This window comes from Caretta caretta, chromosome 6, assembly GCF_965140235.1.
Source record: "Caretta caretta isolate rCarCar2 chromosome 6, rCarCar1.hap1, whole genome shotgun sequence".
In the NCBI taxonomy this organism is placed as follows: Eukaryota; Metazoa; Chordata; order Testudines; family Cheloniidae; genus Caretta; species Caretta caretta.
In genome coordinates this window covers 100,689,468-100,711,435 of record NC_134211.1, presented here as the reverse complement: position 1 = coordinate 100,711,435, position 21,968 = coordinate 100,689,468, and the positions used below count along the sequence as shown (strand labels likewise).

General features: G+C 44.9%; 1 protein-coding gene across 3 annotated transcripts in view; it reads left to right on the top strand.

The window, feature by feature from the left end:
- The window catches only part of RPS6KA5 (ribosomal protein S6 kinase A5), a 187,623-nt gene that overhangs the window by 83,099 nt on the left and 82,556 nt on the right, over positions 1 to 21,968 (top strand). For all 3 annotated transcript variants that reach the window (XM_075129833.1, XM_048852700.2, XM_048852699.2), the window contains one exon: positions 5,651 to 5,754. In XM_075129833.1, coding sequence (XP_074985934.1) covers positions 5,651 to 5,754 — 104 coding nt within the window. The remainder of the gene's footprint in view (positions 1 to 5,650; positions 5,755 to 21,968) is intronic.

Genomic DNA, 21,968 nt, shown 5'->3' with positions numbered 1-21,968 from the left:
CGTTGCCTTCTCCACCAGTCGGTACCAGGAGCTGTTACATAGGGTTGCAAATGATCTAGAGATCGCAGTAGATTAGTTCAGGTTCATCAACACTGGTGCCTGGACATCTTTCAACCAAAGGGACTGAGTAAGGTGGCCTTTCCAATTAACACGGCTATACTAGAGCCAGCCAGAGTGGTATGGCATACACCAGCATCTTGTGTACCTACACCAAAAAGGGCTGAGAGATGTAATTTTGTTTCTGCCAAAGAAACTGACTTTTTGTTTTCTCATCCTGCCCCCAACTCGTTGATGGTACAGGTGGCCCTGGGAAGAGTTGAGTCGCACTACCAGAAATCCATCCTGGCAGTCAAAGAGACTGGACTTTCTGGGAGGGAAGGTGTTCTCCACAGATCTGCAATTTCATATGGCTAACTACCAAGCTTTGTTAGTGAAATACAATTTGAACAGCTATGTCAGACTTCCAGACTTTAAAGATAAACTTTCCATAAAGGACAGAACTCAGTTCCAGTCCCTTCTAAGTGAAGTGAAGTTAGTAGCAAATGTGGCCCTCCAGGCTGCAGTAGATGCCACTGACACAATGTCCAGGACTTTGGCCGCGGGACTTGTCATGCTGAAGGTCTTGTGGCTACAGTTGTCAGGGTTTCCTAGGGAGATCAAAAACACCATGCAGGACCTTCCCTTCATTGAGTCCAGCCTTTTTAATGAACAGACTTATGAGTCCCTGCACTCACTAAAGGACTTGAGATCTCCTCTGAGGTCCCTGGGGATTTACACTTCATTCCCAGGAGGAAACACCATAGACAGCCCTTTAGACCAAAACCACCAGCTCCGCATGCTCCCTATTACCAGTGTCTTTCTGAGTGTGCCTCTACACAAATGCCAGAGGACTCAGAGGTTCAATTTCTCACCTCCCTCTCCTGCCCCAGCCTCCACTCACTCTCAACTGCAGGCCAAGGGCCATTTTTGACATACAGGTCAGGACCCGCATGCCACATAGATGCCACCCACTTCTCCTGTCACCTTTGGCGGTTATCTCATTCTGTTTGCCTACAGCTGGAAAAAGATCACCACGGACAGTTGGGTCCTGGAGATTATCCATCAGGGCTGTTCCATCGAGTTTCTCTCCTTCCCCCATCACAAATGTCCTTCCCAATCCCCCTTCAGGGACCACTCGCTTCTGCTTAGTTAACATGCCAGGGAGTTGTGAACTCCCAGGATGTACATAGCTTTATTGTGATGTGGTTTCTGATACATCAGTTCCAAAGTCTGACTGCTTCATCAAGAGAATATTGCAGGGGCAATAGAGCGCATCCCGCCTCAGTGCCAAGGGAGGGTTTTTTTTTTCTCTCCATATTTCCTAACCCCCCAAAAAGATGATGGGTGGAGACCCATCCTGGACTTTTGGCAACATTATCAACATCTTTATCCAAAAGCTGAAATTTAGGATGATTACGCTGACATCTATAATTCCCTCCCTTCAGAAAGGGATGTAGATCTCATCCCCTCTGCCTGGAAGTAGTCAGACTTTGGAACTCGTGTATCAGAAGCCACATCACGGTTCAAGCTGTGTACATCCTGGGAGTTCACAACTCCCTGGCAGGCAAACTAAGCAGAAGTTTCTCTGCAGACCAAAAATGGGAGAGCCACAGCAATCCTAACCAAGATCTTTACACAGTTATGGGACGAACAGAAAACTTCCCAGGTATTATTCTGGGGGGCCATATGTCACGATTCCAAGGGTGATGCTTTCCTGGACAGACCTCCTCAGATACGCCTTTCCTCCCATCCACCTGTTACCGCAAGTTGGAGGAAAGATCCATCGCGCCAGAGCCACCATACTCCTCCTAGCACCCTACTGACCCAGACTGTTCTGGTTCATGGAACTTCCACTGATGTCCATACTTCCACCTCTCAGGAGCCGCCTATTTCCAGATCTCCTAACCCAGGATTGGGGGTGGGAAATCAAGTACCCAAACCCGGGCTCACAACATCTCATAACTATTTTCTGTGTGATCCTTACTAGAATGTGCATATCAAGTTACTACCCAGAATGTGTCAATGATGTGAAGACAGATTATGGAGTGCGAAGTTAAAATTTATATTGAAGCTTCAGTTTTAGGAAAACACTTACCAGTTTTTGCAAGCCATTATTCTAGCTTATTTTATAGAAATGAAATGTGCTCTAAAATTTTGTTACTATTAACTGTGTTTGAAAATCAAGTCAGACTGTTGAAACATCTCTCTTTCTGTTTTGAAGAAAGCCCCCATTACATGGAAAGATGTTTGCTTATATCAAGAAACATGAACCACCAAGACGGTCAGCTTCTACCTTTCCCCATTATGACCACTGAACTCTCCATGAATATCAGGAAGCCTAATCCCTTCAATTTAACTTGAAAGGATGCTGGAAATTGAATCACAGCCGTAACACCATCTTTCCCATTCCTGGCCCTTATGACCTCTCCTGCTTTCCTCTTGTAGGATTTTATACAACGGCTGCTGTCGATCAGCTACCCTAACCAAATAGTCCTGTAGGTATACTTTGGCCTCTCACAGTGTCGGCTGATTTTCCAGTATCTGTCCCTTTGCGGCATGGACCTGCCTCTGGTGAATCATAGAATAGAATCATAGAATATCAGGATTGGAAGGGACCTCAGGAGGTCATCTAGTCCAACCCCCTGCTCAAAGCAGGACCAATCCCCAATTAAATCAGGTCCCCTCTGGGAGCAGCAACTCTGGCATCCACCCTGGTAGGGGATAACTTCTCTCAGCAAAATAAAAAGCCTGTACTGTTTACATCTCCATTTTCACTTTCTCATAGGGGTCCTTTCTCGGCTGTGGCCCTTTACCCTCCCCTTTGTCAAGATTTGACTGCCTTACAAATTCTCTCTAACCCCTCATCTCAGGGTACTTGTCATACGCAGTCCATCACTGATGCCTTATATCAGAGGTACCATCATGCCCACAGTTCTCCAACATGCTGTCACAGTGTCCTCTACTCATTTCTTGGTGATGCCCCCTTCTGGAGATTCTAGGGATAGCTCTGCCTTGTTCAGTGCCCTCTTTCTTCTCTTCCACCATTGCAGCTCTCCTCCCTCTGAGTCGCAGTACAGCTGCTTTGTGACTCAGCCCTCTGGCCAGGTCACACCATGGTAAGTTCCTCTGCAGCAACAACATCAGGTAGTCCTTATGCCCACTGCCCTGACTATGTCACTCCCACAGTGACTGAGGCAGTCTTCCCATTCACTGCCCTAGCAATATCATTCTGCAGTGGATGGCAGGGGCTCCCAGACCCACCCCCAACTCTGGCTGTTTCAGTGTGGGGCATACAACCCATCACTATAACGTGCGAGGAAAGATTGAAAAAACTGGATTTGTTTAGTTTGGAGAAGAAAAGACTGAATCATAGAATCATAGAATATCAGGGTTGGAAGGGACCCCAGAAGGTCATCTAGTCCAACTCCCTGCTCAAAGCAGGACCAATTCCCAGTTAAATCATCCCAGCCAGGGCTTTGTCAAGCCTGACCTTAAAAACCTCTAAGGAAGGAGATTCTACCACCTCCCTAGGTAACGCATTCCAGTGTTTCACCACCCTCTTAGTGAAAAAGTTTTTCCTAATATCCAATCTAAACCTCCCCCACTGCAACTTGAGACCATTACTCCTCGTTCTGTCATCTGCTACCATTGAGAACAGTCTAGAGCCATCCTCTTTGGAACCCCCTTTCAGGTAGTTGAAAGCAGCTATCAAATCCCCCCTCATTCTTCTCTTCTGCAGGCTAAACAATCCCAGCTCCCTCAGCCTCTCCTCATAACTCGTGTTCCAGTCCCCTAATCATTTTTGTTGCCCTTCGCTGGACTCTCTCCAATTTATCCACGTCCTTTTTGTAGTGTGGGGCCCAAAACTGGACACAGTACTCCAGATGAGGCCTCACCAATGTCGAATAGAGGGGAACGATCACGTCCCTCGATCTGCTCGCTATGCCCCTACTTATACATCCCAAAATGCCATTGGCCTTCTTGGCAACAAGAGCACACTGCTGACTCATATCCAGCTTCTCGTCCACTGTCACCCCTAGGTCCTTTTCCGCAGAACTGCTGCCTAGCCATTCGGTCCCTAGTCTGTAGCTGTGCATTGGGTTCTTCCGTCCTAAGTGCAGGACCCTGCACTTATCCTTATTGAACCTCATCAGATTTCTTTTGGCCCAATCCTCCAATTTGTCTAGGTCCTTCTGTATCCTATCCCTCCCCTCCAGCGTATCTACCACTCCTCCCAGTTTAGTATCATCTGCAAATTTGCTGAGAGTGCAATCCATACCATCCTCCAGATCATTTATGAAGATATTGAACAAAACCGGCCCCAGGACTGACCCTTGGGGTACTCCACTTGATACCGGCTGCCAACTAGATATGGAGCCATTGATCACTACCCGTTGAGCCCGACAATCTAGCCAGCTTTCTACCCACCTTGTAGTGCATTCATCCAGCCCATACTTCCTTAACTTGCTGACAAGAATACTGTGGGAGACCGTGTCAAAAGCTTTGCTAAAGTCAAGAAACAATACATCCACTGCTTTCCCTTCATCCACGGAACCAGTAATCTCATCATAGAAGGCGATTAGATTAGTCAGGCATGACCTTCCCTTGGTGAATCCATGCTGGCTGTTCCTGATCACTTTCCTCTCATGCAAGTGCTTCAGGATTGATTCTTTGAGGACCTGCTCCATGATTTTTCCAGGGACTGAAGTGAGGCTGACTGGCCTGTAGTTCCCAGGATCGTCCTTCTTCCCTTTTTTAAAGATTGGCACTACATTAGCCTTTTTCCAGTCATCCGGGACTTCCCCGGTTCGCCACGAGTTTTCAAAGATAATGGCCAATGGCTCTGCAATCACAGCCGCCAATTCCTTCTGCACTCTCGGATGCAACTCGTCCGGCCCCATGGACTTGTGCACGTCCAGCTTTTCTAAATAGTCCCTAACCACCTCTTTCTCCACAGAGGGCTGGCCATCTCTTCCCCATTTTGTGATGCCCAGCGTAGCAGTCTGAGTTGGGACATAATAGTCTTTGTGTAAAAGGTCTTTATAAAGAGGAAGGTGATAAATTGTTCTACATAGCCCCTAAGGACAGGACAAGAAATAATGGGTTTACATTACAGCAAGGGAGATTTAGGGTAGACATTAGGAAAAACTTACTAACTGTAAGGGTAGTTAAGCACTGGAACAAATTACTTAGGGAGGTTGTGAAATCTTCATCATTGGAGGTTATTAAGAACAGGTGAGACAAAGACCTCTTGGGATGGTCTAGGTAATATTTAGTCCTTCCTCAGTGTAGGGGATTGGAGTAGATGACCTATTGGTCCCTGCAAATCCTACCTTTTTATGATTTTACAATTTAGTATTTTCTCATAAATCCAAATAGGGAAATGCGCATGTGTATGTATGTGTGTGTGTATATATATATATAATATACAGTTAAACATTTTCTACGCTGTCTCAATTTAATTACTCTAATATCTTAATTCTGTAATTTCATCATACCCTGCCTTTGCGTTGTTAACAAAAGAGAACTATGTTGCAGTTTAGCTATTTCCTAGGATTTTGTTTTATAATATGCTTTTTGAAGTACCATATATATAATTTTTATTTTATAGGCTGTTGATTGGTGGAGTCTTGGTGTTCTTATGTATGAGTTATTAACTGGAGCATCGCCTTTTACAGTTGATGGAGAAAAAAATTCCCAAGCTGAGATTTCTAGGTAAGTTATGAAACAATAAAGTGTGTGTGTTTTCTCATAGAAAATTATTACAGTGCCACACTGTAAATTATTTTGGTGACTTTTATCCTGAATTAGAAAAAAATGCAACTTCTTTTGTTTCAGTTCAATTAAATTACAGATGGTAGATTAAACACCTATCAAACCCTCATAATCAGATATTCAGCATTTCTCACTGAGCCATCTGAAAGCAGGCTGGTAGACCAACAACAAGAATCTGCCTACTATTTATAATATTTAATTGTAATAGCACCCACAGCATGGTAGATGGTTTCCAAGCACAGATGAAGATATATTCACTGCACCTAAATGCATACAACCTTGCTCCAAACAGAAAAAGGCAATGGATGATCTGTGGCAAGGGTGTAGTCTCCACCTGTAACAGCCTCCAGTCCACATTCGAAATACCATGGTAGAGATCTTTGAGCTAATTCAGAAGTCCTCATGTGCATAGATATTGAAGCTTTTGAAAAAAATCAGTTGTAGCATTTTTAGTGTTGCTGCAGAGAGGAGCTCCATCAGCACAAACAGAAACTTTGTGTTGCAGAAAGATCATCTTTACACAAATGCTAGCTTCATATTAAAGCTTTCAAAGCACTCATACGAAATGAGGTGTAGTTGTAGAATGGAAGACTATCTACATTTGAAACCATATTCAAACAGAAAAGCTGCCTGTCATATCTTCTGTCATCTAATGATGAACTGTATACTTGGCAGAAGGACAGCTTTGCCAACTTGTATGCCCTTGAAGGTCATCCACCCAGATCATATATGTAGAATTGGGAGTCTCATTCTTAGTTTACATCATGGGTGTTAGTTACTTTATTAACTAACAAACAACACAAATCAAAGAACATGCTCTCTTTCTGCTGACATGATGCACTTCTGAAAGGAGACAATGAAACCAATGTGAATTAAACTGAACATCTCCATTCAGATTGTTTAATAGACAGTCTTTTCCTGTCTTATAAACCCTTACTCGAGAGATTTAAGAGGCCAGTCACCCTGAACTAAACTTTTGTTTGAGCACCCAGCATGTATCTGTATTGTTACATCGGGGTGGCACCTGGGTATCTAAATAAGGATCTCTGAGCAGGCTGTAGATGCAATTTGAAGAAAACATGCCCATTCCCAGATAAGATACCCAAAATGCATCCATACCCAAATGGATATTTATCATAGAGTCATAGAATATTGGGGTTGGAAGAGACCTCAGGAGGTCATCTAGTCCAATCCCCTGCTCAAAGCAGAACCAACACCAATTAAACCATCCCTGTCAAGACTTCGTCATGCTGGACCTTAAAAACCTCTAAGGATGGAAATTCCACCACCTCCCTAGGTAACCCATTCCAGTGCTTCACCACCTCCGAGTGAAATAGTAAAGGAGTACTTGTGGCACCTTAGAGACTAACCAATTTATTTGAGCATGAGCTTTCGTGAGCTACAGCTCACTTCATCAGATGTATACCGTGGAAACTGCAGCAGACTTTATATACACACAGAGAATATGAAACAATATCTCCTCCCACCCCACTGTCCTGCTGGTAATAGCTTATCTAAAGTGATCAACAGGTGGGCCATTTCCAGCACAAATCCAGGTTTTCTCACCCTCCACCCCCCCACACAAATTCACTCTCCTGCTGGTGCTAGCCTATCCAAAGTGACAACTCTTTACATAATCAAGTCGGGCTATTTCCTGCATAGATCCAGGTTTTCTCACATCCCCCCCACCCCCATACACACACAAACTCACTCTCCTGCTGGTAATAGCTCATCTAAACTGACCACTCTCCAAGTTTAAATCCAAGTTAAACCAGAATATCTGGGGGGGGGGTTGTTTTTTCCTCCCCCCCCCAGATGTTCTGGTTTAACTTGGATTTAAACTTGGAGAGTGGTCAGTTTAGATGAGCTATTACCAGCAGGAGAGTGAGTTTGTGTGTGTATGGGGGTGGGGGGGATGTGAGAAAACCTGGATCTATGCAGGAAATAGCCCGACTTGATTATGTAAAGAGTTGTCACTTTGGATGGGCTAGCACCAGCAGGAGAGTGAATTTGTGTGGGGGGGTGGAGGGTGAGAAAACCTGGATTTGTGCTGGAAATGGCCCACCTGTTGATCACTTTAGATAAGCTATTACCAGCAGGACAGTGGGGTGGGAGGAGGTATTGTTTCATATTCTCTGTGTGTATATAAAGTCTGCTGCAGTTTCCACGGTATACATCTGATGAAGTGAGCTGTAGCTCACGAAAGCTCATGCTCAAATAAATTGGTTAGTCTCTAAGGTGCCACAAGTACTCCTTTTCTTTTTGCGAATACAGACTAACACGGCTGTTCCTCTGAAACCTGTCATTATGAGTGAAATAGTGTTTCCTAATATCCAACCTAGACCTCGCCCACTGCAGCTTGACAGAACAAGTAACAATGGTCTCATCTGTGAGAATAGCTTAGCTCCATCCTCTTTGGAACCCCCTTCCAGTAGTTGAAGGCTGCTATCAAATCCCCCCCCTCACTCTTCTCTTCTGCAGACTAAATAACCTGTAATTCCCTCAGCCTCTCCTCATAAGTCATGTGCCCCAACCCCCTAATCATTTTCGTTGCCCCTGCTGGACTCTTTCCAATTTGTCCACATCCCTTCTGTAGTTGGGGGACCAAACTGGACACACTACTCCAGGTGTGGCCTCACCAGTGCTGAATAGAGGGGAATAATCACTTCCCTCCATCTGCTGGCAATTCTCCTACTAATACAGCCCAATATGCCGTTGGCTTTCTTGGCAAGGAGGGCACACTGCTGACTCATATCCAGCTTCTCGTCCGCCGTAATCCGCAGATTCTTTTCTGCAGAACTGCTGCTTAGCCAGTCGGTCCCCAGCCTGTAGCAGTGCATAGGGTTCTTCCTTCCTAAATGCAGGACTCTGTACTTGTCCTTGTTGAACCTCATTGGATTTCTTTTGGCCCAATCCTCCAATTTATATAGGTCACTCTGTACCCTATCCCTACCCTCCAGCATATCTACCTCTCCCCCCAGCTTAGTGTCATCTGCGAACTTGCTTAGGGTGCAATTAATCCCGTCATTCAGATGATTAATGAAGATGTTGAACAAAACCGGCCCCAGGACCGACCCCTGAGGCACTCCGCTTGATAACCGGCTGCCAACTAGACATCGAGCCATTGATCACTGCCAACGATCTAGCCAGCTTTCTATCCACCTTATAGTCCATTCATCCAGTGCATACTTTTTTAACTTGCTGGCAAGAATACTGTGGGAGACCATATCAAAAGCTTTGCTAAAGTCAAGATACCACATCCACCGCTTTCCCCATATCCACAGAGTCAGTTATCTCATAAAAGGCAATCAGGTTGGTCAGGCATGACTTGCCCTTGGTGAATCCATGTTAATTGTTCCTGATCACCTTCCTCTTCTCCAAGTGCTTCAAAATGGATTCCTTGAGGACCTGCTCCATGATTTTACTGGGGACTGAAGTGAGGCTGACTGGTCTGTAGTTCCCTGGGTTCTCTTTTTTTCCCTTTTTTAAAATATGGGCACTATATTTGTCTTTTTCCAAACATCCGGGATCTCCCCTAATCACCACAAATTTTCAAAGATAATGGCCAATGGCTCTGCAATTACATCAGCCAATTCCCTCAGCACCCTTGGATGCATTAGATTTGGACCCATGGACTTGTGCACGTCCAGCTTTTCTAAATAGTCCTTAACCTATTTTCCATTTCTAATTTGTTTCTTGACTTTGTGGGTCTTGCATCCCAGAATTTAAAAGTCCTCATTAAACCTTGCTCAAAGAAAGAGAGTATCTGGTTCGCATTGATCTTGCTCCCAATGGACAATGACAGCTACAATCCCATTTAGCAGTCATAAACACCCCAACTCAGTAAGATAGAGATTCTACAGAATGAACGTTTGCGCATCCATATACTCACACTATCTCTTGTAGGTTTCGGAACAATCTGAAATGTTAGCCATCATCTTACTTATCACCATCGTCACCAGTGGCCATCATTCTGGCACCTCCTCATCTCCTTCTCCTTCCACCCTTAGGCTGTGATTCAACTTTTAGTGACACTGTGTTTGATGCATATTCAGTAGGGGTATTTCCCCTTTTCCTTATTTGTATATCCTTACCTTACTAATTTTATAGGTTATTAATTCTATAAGTTAGTATATCAATGATCTCAACTTATTATCATATACATCAATTCGTTACCATGGCCCTTTTGTGGTTAGGTATCTGCGAAAGTAGCTCATGTACCTGTTATATATGACAGTTCATTGCCATGACACTTTTGTGGTTGGATCATGTACCTCTGGTCAGAACTTTCCTTTAAACACGCTATTGTCAGCACCCCAATACAGTAACTCCTCACTTAATGTCGTCCCGGTTAACGTGGTTTCATTGTTACATCGCCGATCTATTAGAGAACATGCTAATTTAAAGTTGCGCAGTGCTCCCTTATGACATTGTTTGGCAGCCACCTGCTTTGTCCACTGTTTGCAGGAAGAGCAGCCTCTTGGAGCTAGCTGGTGGGGACTTGGAACCAGGCTGGGTGGGCAGCTCCCCTAAGTTCCCTGTGCAGCAGCTGCCCAGCAGCCTATCAAGTGCTGGGCAGTTCAGGTGTCCCTCCCCCCGCACTGCTGTGTGCTGCTCCTGCCCTCTGCTTTGGAGTTGCTCCCGGGAGCCTCCTGCTTTCTTTGCAGGGGGGTGGAGGGAAGAGGGGTGCTGATGTCAGGGTGTCCCACTGCTCCTGCTCCCCACTCCTGTACCCCATCGCCACAGAGCTGCGGGGGAGGAGACTCCCAGGGTTCAGAACGGAGGGAGTTTGCTAGCAGCAGCTGCTGTCTCAACTTGCTGATATACTTTAAAAGGCAGTGCCCTTATAGTGGGGTCAGCGTACTTAAAGGGGCAGTGCACATCACACACACACTCACTCTCTCTCTCTCTCACTCTCTCTTAACAATGATGTGTTAATCCTTGAGGGCTCAGCCAAATTTTAGTTCATCATTAAGCAGCAAGACATTCCCTGGGAAATATCCCATCCTCTGACTCCACCACCTCAACTGAGCTTCACAATCATCATTGCTGTGTACAGTATTAAATTGTTTATTTAAAACTTTTACTGTGTATATTTAATGTCTTTTGTCTGGCGAAAAAAATTTCCCTGGAACCTAAGCCCCCATTTACATTAATTCTTATGGGGAAATTGGATTCGCTTACCATTGTTTTGCTTAAAGAAGCATTTTTCAGGAACATAACTACAACATTAAGCGAGGAGTTACTGTACTTGGGGTGTCTGTTGGGCTGTGTATCTGTACAAAGTTTATCTGTTCCAAGTACATAGGCCTCAAGCCTTATGCTAACATGCTGAAGATAATTTCTTACAGGATACAGGCTTGTTCATTTCTTACATTAGTGCTGAATATAATGCAAAGTAGAATATAATAAAGGCAAGCTAGTTCAGACTGGGCTACAGACTTGATTAAGGTGTTGGCCTAGATGATGGCAGGCAACATTGTGACTCACTTTCTACAGCTAAAACCATGAACAGGAGACTTAGAATCTAGGCTGCATCTTATGAACTTCTCCTGTCATGAAAAGAATAACAGTTTTGAGAATAGCCTGGGCTAGAATTTGGAAAACGTTGGTCCCAAGACTTTGCCTCTTTCAGACAGACCCAAAAACTCAGGACCACCTCAACTAAGTGCTTTAAGGCTGGACTGTCCTTTGGCAAGTCCTCAGGCAGATTTTTTTCAGGTTCTTATTTTCCAGTTGCCCCAAGATCAACTTCAGAAATAATAAATCCCACAGACCTGTTAACCAACCCACACAGGCTATGCAGGCCTCCAAGAACTGCTTCTGAGCCAGTTCATCTTCTCTCTATCTATACTGACTAAAAGTTGAACTGCATGTAACTTTCAGTCAACTGCCAACAGTGAATAGATTAAATAGTTATCACTGGCATAGACATGAGTTGGCAGAAGCATAATTCTTTTTTGAGTGATGATCCCAATGTGGATTCCAAACACGTGCTCATGCATGCCATGTGCCAGTCTCGAAACTACATAGTAATGTCCCTTGACCCGCTCATGCATTGGTTGTGTGGCATGTATGAGGTTTTAAGAGGATTCTTAGGTTGACGCTGCTTCAGTTCCCTCTTACCACTGCATGGCCAGAGTCGGAACCCCTATTCCTCGGTGCTCTTAGCTCTGGTATACACTGGGGGGGATTCATCTAAGTTACGCAACTTCAGCTACTTGAATAACGTAGCTGAAGTCGACGTACTTAGACCTACTCACCGCGGTGCCTTCACTATGGTGAGTTAACTGCTGCCGCTTCTCCGTTGACTCTGCCTGCGCCTCTCATGGCAGTGGAGTACAGGAGTCGATGGGAGAGCGCTTGGGGGTCGATTTATGACGACTAGATGCAATAAATGGATCCCCGCTGGATCAATTGCTGCCCATCGATCCGGTGGGTAGTGTATATATACCCTTAGTCTACTAAGAGTACTGCGTTTGCCTTTTACTGTACATAGTTTTTCTCTAGTCAGATAATTGTCCATTTGTTCATAGTAGTTAGATTCTCCCTTGGACTTTATTCCTCTATTGGGGACTTAGAATCATAGAATATCAGGGTTGGAAGGGACCTCAGGAGGTCATCTAGTCCAACCCCCTGCTCAAAGCAGGACCAATCCCCAATTTTTGCCCCATATCCCTAAATGGCCCCCTCAAGGATTGAACTCCCAACCCTGGGTTTAGCAGGCCAAAGCTCAAACCACTGAGCTATCCCTCCCCGCCGGCACTGGGACTATGTCCTGTCAAGCCGGCTTCAAGAACTGTTCCTTGGGCCCTTGCTCCTTTTCGGTGAGCGACGAACACACTCATCGCCTTTAATGCCTGGGTAATGCCCACATAGTTTTCCACTGCTCCATCTGCCGCTTGTTTCCAGTGCAGACATGAGCAGGTCGAGAACTTTGCCTACATAATTTTCTAATGGAGGAGGCAATGCGCCCGTGTGCACAACCTGCTCCAGCTCCAACACAACCATCGGTGCAGCGCTCATCACCAGCAGTGAGCCCCTCACTAGATCCCTCATGTGCATCACCGGCAGCACCACCACACCCACCGAAGCCCCACTGCATGCACAAGAAGCATGGGCACAAGGGTGGTTCTCTGATGGAGACCATCTCAAACTGCAGCATTACCTCCCCAAGCCGTGATAGGTCGGGTGAGAAGTTGCACATCATGACGGAAGCTCTATCTCAGAGGAGAGTGCGCATGGAGCACTGCTCCAAACGCTATTGCTCACTGCCAGCTCAATCTTCCATTCTGGCACCAGGAACAACTACTTCACTCCCAGCGCTGTCACCTCCACCAGGACTCCCTTGCTTGTTGCACCAGTCCCACGCACTTTAGGCCATTTATCGCCCTTGACACCATTGGCAAAACTCATGTTGCTGTTTGCGGGCACTCTGCCGTGCTCTGAACCTCTGCCCGGCCCCAGACTCCCTTTTCCGGCCAATGAACCTGTTGTCCTCCACCATTCTCCACCGGCTCTGGTGGTGGACAAGCCACTTCTGCTAATCGACAGTCCTCCCGCACCATGTCTGGCACCATTGGTCCCACCAGCTCTGACAGTTCCATCTCTCTTGTACCCTTCGGAGTCCGACTGGTCTTCTGACCTGGACACAGCCCTTACCCTGGACTACTCCTGCAGCCCGGACCCTTGACGCTGGTCTTACCCTCTGGACTACGGTCCTGCATCTGACCCATGGTTCCGTTACCTGTGGGCCCTGCCGATGCATGGCAATCCCTAGTCCTGACTTCACTGGCCCTCGTGGGACCCCTACCACCATCACGATATGCATATTTTTGAAAATGTAAAAAAAAAATCCAGAAATATTTAATAAATTTCAATTGGTATTCTGTTGTTTAATAATGCGATTAAAACTGCCATTAATTTTTTTAATTGCAATGAATTTTTGAGTTAATTGCATGCGTTAACTGCAATTAATCGACAGCACTGCTTAAAAGATATGCTCTCCAAGCTGCAAGCCTTTCTGCCTCCACTTGACCCAGCAATGACCCCATGTAGATACAGAATCTCAGACAAGACTACTCAACTTATGTAGGTAGTCTATATTGTAGGTAGTTTTCATTGTCCCCTGAGAGCACAGCAGAGTCTCCTCTCTTGCCATGCACAATCACAACACTGGGTGACTAAGTGGGAATACAGTAGGGAATCCAGAGAAGATTCCATCTCAAGAACACAGCAAAAGGGCCGAGATTCTCAAATAATCTTAATCTTTTATTTGCCCATATGTTCTCTACCCCTGTATGCCTACCAACCCAGGCCCTATGGGTCTCCTTGGAGCATGATCTCTAATTCTAGAAAGGTAGCCTTCCACTATGTCCAGACCTAGATCTCTCTGCCTAGGAGCAAATCAAACTAACTCCAGCCCCTTAGCTTCCTCAGCGTCTGCTACTGGAGGGCAAAGAATTGGACATTGGACATGATAACCACTCCCCATACTCAGAGCATTCAAGTTTGTCCAAGATTTAATAAAAAAGAATTGCAGAGAATATTGATACACAAGCTGAACTTCAGGAAAAATAGCAGATTCCTGGATATTCATCATAGAGATGGAATAGTAATGCCAATAGACAAAGGTGGTCTTGAATCTGCAAAGATGATTTATTCTGAACAATTCCAAGGTTCAACAGATTTTCTGTACCAAATTCCAGCCAAGGGGTGAGAATATTTTCATCAGCACCCAACCCCAACTTCCTAGAAGCTTCCTGTTGTACAACTAAAGAACTTAGTAAAAAGGGTCCTAAGGAGCTGGATCTCTTTGGTCTATTTTTCTTTGAACCTGCAAATTTGTGGCTATCTAGTCTTACTTTGTAAATGTTTTTCTTTTCTGGGATAGACTCTCAAACCTATTTGAGAAGCTGCCTAATGAACATCAGGATGAGCTAAAGACTCTGATGTCAGAAGGCCAACTTAGAGCAAGAATTTTGCTATAATCGGCTCTCAAATCCATTGATATGCCAGCGAGGATTATATTGCCTTTCTTTGTGGCTCCAGGCATCCAGGATCCCTGTGGAAGACTCTAGATAACCCTGGAGGACCTTCTCTTTGAAGAGTCAAATTTTTTTTAGTAGTAGCACAGGAGAAGATCTCCACAGCCTCAAATACATGAACAACTCTATGGTTTCTATGAGTCTGTCCCCCCCACTCAAGAAACAGCAACAGGGGTAGCTATACTTGCTGTAGGTACTAACCTCAGCCCCAGTACTACTTTCAAAAATGACCATCTCAGCCTCTGAGGAAGATGTAGCCATTTCACAAACATTGAACTTCTGCTTTCTCTTAGTCCACCCTGCAACCTGGACTGTCTCTGACAAACAAGTTTTCGGGCAAGTGTCAAGACACTGATCAGCCCACCTATGAATCCTTTTTCTTTACATATCCCCCCATCCCACACCCAATTTGGAAATGGTCTTTTTTTTCCCCCTAAAGGCTTGGAATGGGATAACCTTGGACTGGTGATTATAAGGAAAGGGTACCTCATCTAGTTTGCTGTTCCAACTCCCTTTCCCTGTACCCTTTTTAAAGGAACCTGTCATAAATATAAAGGGAAGGGTAAACACCTTTAAAATCCTCCTGGCCAGAGGAAAAACCCTTTCACCTGTAAAGGGTTAAGAAGCTAGGATAACCTCGCTGGCACCTGACCAAAATGGCCAATGAGGAGACAAGATACTTTCAAAAGCTGGAGTGGGGGAAGAAACAAAGGCTTTCTCTGTCTGTGTGGTGCTTTTGCTGGGGACAGAACAGGAATGGAGTCTTAGAACTTAGTAAGTAATCTAGCTAGATATGTGTTAGATTCCGTTTTCTTTAAATGGCTAAGAAAATAAGCTGTGCTGAATGGAATGTAGATTCCAGTTTTTGTGTCTTTTTGTAACTTAAGGTTTTGCCTAGAGAGATTCTCTGTGTTTTGGATCTAATTACCCTGTAAGGTATTTACCATCCTGATTTTACAGAGGTGATTCTTTTACTTTTTCTTCTATTAAAAATTCTTCTTTTAAGAACCTGATTGCTTTTTCATTGTTCTTAAGATCCAAGGGTTTGGGTCTGTGTTCACCTATGCAAATTGGTGAGGATTTTTATCAAGCCTTCCCCAGGAAAGGGGGTGTAGGGTTTGGGGAGGATTTTTGGGGAAAGACGTTTCCAAGCGGGCTATTTCCCGGTTATATATCTGTTAGATGCTTGGTGGTGGCAGCAATAAAGTCCGAGGGAAAAAAGGAAAATAGTTTGTACCTTGGTGAAGTTTTAACCTAAGCTGGTAAAAGTAAGCTTAGGAGGTTTTCATGCAAGTCCCCACATCTGTACCCTAGAATTCAGAGTGGGGAAGGAACCTTGACAGACCCCTTTGCAAGAGATTTTTGAAACAGGGAGTGAACTCCCTGCTGTGACTCAGAGCAATGGAAGAAGTACTCTAGGAGTTCAGAGGAAGAGGCTTCTATTATCATTATTTCCTAGTTCCAAAGAAGAAACGTGATTGCAGACTCATCCTCAACTTTTGATGTCTCAAGGTGTTTATCCATTGTTTCAAATTCCATGTGGTCACTTAGCTTTTCTGCAATGACTTCACTGGATCCTATGCACTGGTTCACATCTCTCAACCTTCAAGATGCTTACTTTCATATCTCCATCCACCCGGCCCACAGAAGGTTCCTAAGGTATGTGGTAGAAGAGTTTCACTACCAATATAGAGTTGTGCCTTTCGGCCTCTCAGTGGCTTCTTGATCTTTACCAGAATCTTAGCAGTGGTGGCTGCACATCTTCACACACGAGTAATTCATGTTTATCATCCCCTGGAAAATTGGCTTATTCAGGGAAAATCCTCACAGCAGGTAACCAACTTCATTCAATTCTCCATCTATTCTCCTTCCTTGGACTAAAAGTCAACAAGGAAAAATCCACACAGACTTCCACTATGAGCATAGACTTCATCAGGGCAGTGTTATATTCCAGGGCAGTGAGCATACTTACCTCAGCAACGATACATCAGGGCATACTTACCTCAGCAATGATTTCAGACAATATTGGACCTCATCAGACAGTTCTGGATACATCCCAGAACAACAGTGAAGACATCCATGAAATGTTCAGGCCTCTGCAAGAATGATTAAGATCAGTATATGTGTCCAACAGACATGGCATGGATCTCTTGTTCATGATCTTTTCAGAAGTCCTGTCTTCAGTAAAGAGTGGAAAGTATGTAGAACCACTGCAGGTGTGCAATGGATTTTACTTTTCGGTGTCTCTCCCCACCAGACCTAGGCAACTGACACTTTCACTGAAGGTTGCAGACCCCATCTTAGCTGTTTTCAGATTTAAGGGGTATAGTTTGCATAGGAGATCATGCTGTATAAATATGCTGGAGCTCAGGGCCATTAGATTATCATGCAAGTTTTTTCTGACCATCCTTCAAGGCCTCGCCATGCAAGTGTTCATAGACATCACCACTGCCCTGCATTATACCAATAGACATGAGTGGACAAGATCTTCCCTGCTCTGTCAACAGGCAACACATCTTTAGAATTCGTGCATGCTCCATCACATTACCCCAGTAATTATCTATCTATCATTTTTTGAGAGAATCATGTATGGTCTCTCAGCAACTGAGTACTCCATGACATCTTCCTCAGGTGGGGACTCTAAAATGTGGACCTGTTTGGTACACATCTCAACAAATGTACGATATTTTGTTCCAGAGGGGACTAGAGTCCCGGTTCTCTGACAGATGTGTTTCTCCAGCCACAGACACCGAAATTGTTCTGTACCTTCCCATCAATTCCCCTGATATCCAGGGTTCTGAGAAAACTGAACAGGACACAGGTCATGTGATCATGATAGCCTTAACATGGGACAGACCATTTTGGTTCACTGATCACCCCATCTTCTGATCATCCTGCCACTTCTCCCCGAATTAGTCTCCCAGAACCAGGGCTGAATTCGGCACCTGGTCCCAATGTATTTTTTTTAAATTAAAAAGGGAATTATTTTGGGGAAGTTATATGGCTTGTGTTACAGGAAGTTAAAGCAGATGATAACAGTGAAATCTATAAAATCTTTGCACTTGACAGCCTTATGTGCTGGTTGGCTGACTTCCTTACAGAGAAGTTGCTCATCTGAAGACTAGAACGTTTTATTGCAAAGTAGGAAACCCTCCATGAAAATGATTTACAAAGCTAAATGGAAGAGGTCTGTGTGGCTGAGCATCAGCTCTCTCTGTTACAAACCACAATCTCAGCTATCCAGAAGTATTTTCTTACCCTGAAGCAAACTTGACACTATCAGACCTCGTAGGGTAAGTTTTAACCACAGTCTCTGTTTCAGGGTTACGCTATATTTTCACTTCTTATGGTGCCAAGATTTTTGAAGTACCTCATTTATGCCTTTCCATCTGTGGGGAAGCCTCCCCCTTTCTGGAACATGAGCTTAATTTCCACTGGATTAATGGGTTGCACCTTTGAACCTGGGGTGACCTGCTGTCTCTCCCCTCTTTCAGTGCAAACTGCCTTTCTTGTGGCTATTACTTCAGCTTGGTGATTGAAAGAATTCCAGGTTCTTATGGCAGGTCCACCGTAAGTGGTATTTCATAAATACAAGGTCACCCTTAGGCCTCAAGCCAAATTCCTTCCTAATTTAGTCTTGATTTCCATCTCAGTCTTCCCACATACCATTTTTTTTCCAAATCCTTTCTACTCCTGGTGAAGCAAAACTTCACAAACCTAATGTGGTAAGGGTATTGTCCTTTTATTAGACAGAATTAAGTCATTTTTAGCCACTTCTAGGCTGTTTGTGCCTTTTGCAGAAAGGGTCAGAGAGCAATCTATTTCCACCACAGGTTATCTAAATTGGTTTTGGACTGTATTAAGACTTGCTATCAGATAGCTAAGAAGGATCCTCCAATTCAAATGAGAGCCCATTCCACTAGAGCTCTGGCAGCTTCCACCACTTGCTTTGGTAATATAACAATATTTGAAATATTTGTCTGCTCCTGGAGCTCCGTTCGTATATTTAGCTTCATTTACTCCTTGGTTCAGGCTTCCAGATCAGATGCCAACTTTGGTAGGGCTGTCCCACAGTAACTCTTTATGTAGGACTCCTCTTCCCACTTTCAGGCTTGAGCCAACTACTTGTTAGTCACCTACCGTTATTCGAAGAACCACAGCAACTTTACAGTAGGTAATAGTTTTTCATTGCCCTTTGGCATATATTTTCTCAGTGTATGTGTGTTTAGTTCAGTTTAAGCTAGATCCATCTTTCGTACATAGTCGCTATGTGGCAGAAGCTTAATCTCCAGGGTTCAAAACCTGCCCCTTATTTGAAGCTTCAGTGCCAATTAATGGGCACTTTCAGTGACTGTTCTGCTTAGGAGAACGACACATTCCCAAGCAATGCTTCGTATGTTGCTCCTTCTTGAAGGGAAGTCAGAAGGCTATAGAAACCTGCTTGAAGTTGTTGTTTCTCAAGATCTTAAGGCAAGCTTCTTCAGACAAAGAAAGGAAGGACAGAGATAGACCACAGTTCTCCAATCAGCCCTTCTTTGTTAGTGCCTCAGTAAGCAGAGATTCCACCTGGATGTCCTGGGCTACATCTAGGAGGCTCCAGTCATCTGCTATCATTCTTATGTTGATGACCTCTGATTGGCAGAAAGGAGCCTGGCTCCAGGGATTAGACAAGATGCAGGTCATCTTCTCTCATGCCTGGCAAATCAAGCCACAAGAAAAAAGCAAACTTCTGATTCCTCTCAGACTCTACCTCCTAAGGGCCAGAAGCCTGAAAAGGCTTCCTCAGGTGCCCTGGTACTAATTACTAAGAGAGCAATGTCCTTCCATTTGAGGGCGGTGGTACGCACTAAATCTATTACCGTATTTCTCTTCGTACTGATGCTTAGTTGCCAATGTTGGTACCAGGTGCCTCCATATTGGTCACTTTGGAACTGTGTTCCTTGGTACTCAGTACTTTTGATACCTGTTGTGTGTCTATGTAAAGCATATATGGTATTGATTGACTTAACTGTTGGCCTGGTACTAGAATTGCCTCTTCAAGAGAGGCTGAGGTAGATAGTATCTAGGCCTTTAGTTACTGAATCATTGGTATGATAGTTTAAGGAGGTATATCCAGTGCCAACCTTTTCCCCTCAGAGATCGCATGTTCCACCCTTCCCTTGGATGAAGTACATTTCTTTTCTTCATCCTCATCTAAATACAGGAGGTTGTCCTGTCACTCACCTACCTTCTCCCCTCATTGGGTAACACAAAAGGAGTCAGGAGGGACGTGGGGGAGGGTTGTATAAGAGATCAGAAAAAGATCTGGGACTTGTAGGGAACAATCTACCTGGTAACCCCCATATGTCCCCCACCTCACTACTTTTACCCTACCAGCCATGGTCCTACTGGATGCTCTGGGGTGTGCAGCAGTATTCGCACAAGCCTACATCATCTACCTGCTCCAGAGTTGGATCTCACTCTCCAAATAGGCAGTGTAGACCAGGGATTGTTAACCTGTGGCACGCGGCCTGCCAGGGTAAGCCCCCTGGTGGGGCAGGCCGGTCTGTTTATCTGCCATGTCCCCAGGTTCAGCCGATCACCGCTTCCACTGGCCTCAGTTCACCGCTCCAGGCCAATGGGGGCTGCAGGAAGCAGCAGCATCCCTTGGCCCGCACCGCTTCCCGCAGGCCCAGTTGGCCTGGAGCGATGAACCGCGATCAGTGAGAGTTGCGATTGGCCAAACCTGCAGATGTGGCAGGTAAACAAACTGGCCCGGCCTGCCAGGGGGCTTACCCTGGCGGTCTGCGTGCCAAAGGTTGCTGATCTCTGGTATAGACCATTCCAGCCAGATCCAACTATTCTAGTCTTCGATCTTGTAAAGGTAGGAGGATAATGAGAGAAAGCATTTCTTGTAAGGGGAAGAAACTACTGGTCCCTGGTGCAATCGTCTGATTCTCTACCCAGCTGAGGCAATAAAACCCTATACACTTGCCTCAATGGATGAACTTTAAGAAGTTCCAGGACCTCATCAAGTTAAAGTCAGACCCTCTAGATGTACCTCTGGAAGTGGTGCAGACTTCACAAACTGTTGAACATCTTGCATCCTTCCATGCCTGGCAGATTTGTTAACCCTATAAACAAAAGACTGTTGTAGCCTGAGAGAATCATGTGGCACACACCATTCTGGTTACACCCAAGAGATCTGACAGGAGATACCAGCTCCCTTGTAGGGGATTTTAATATATTTATTTCCACCCAGTACTGTGTTTGCTGGTAGCGGGAGCTGTCCAAGAAAGTTCAGAACAAAAAGGACTTCCCAGATCCACATGCTGGGAGAAGGACCTGAAGAAACTACACTTCTTTGAACACCAGATGCATAAGTCTAATTATCAGTTCCTCTTCTCCAAGTATGATCACTTAAGTTACTATAAGCTGCCTCAGTTTGAAGACAAGCTATGATAAAAACATCAAAAGGAACTGAAAGCCATGATGATTGTGAGTGATAGTTGATAGCTCGCACTTCCTACAGGCTATGCTGGACATATCTGACACTGCAGTGTATGTTGTGTCCACATCAGAGGCAGTGGAATGGTCTTCCTGGCTTCAGTCCTCTGGGATCCCAAGGGATGTCCAAACTACAATCTAGATCTTTCCCTTTGAGAGCAATAAACGTTTCCGTTCCAAAACAGATGAGACTCCGTTTATTAGAGGACTCCAGTGTAACGGTTTGTTCCAGCCCCAAGAAGGAAGCAAGCATGACAGCAGTCTTCCTTCAAGCAGCATCTCCCTGCCCAATACTATCATGAACCTTACATGACCTAAGAACAGCCAAGAAATAAGCAAAGCTGCTTCTTCAAGTGCTTGTGCACATACATATTCCACTTTAGGTGTGCGCATGCAAAGTGCAGTTGAGCTGGAGATTTTTGATCAACAGTATCATCAGGATGGTGTATGCATCCTACAACCAAGGGCATAAAGGATTGGCCTCCCTGACCCATCTCCGTTCCTTCTGACCACTTGTGGCTACAAGTCGGAGTCTGCCTCACAGTTAACTACTGTTCAGTGCTTATCAATGCTTTTTTTGTGTGTACAGTAAAACCTGCCTTCACAACCACCTCAAGAGAG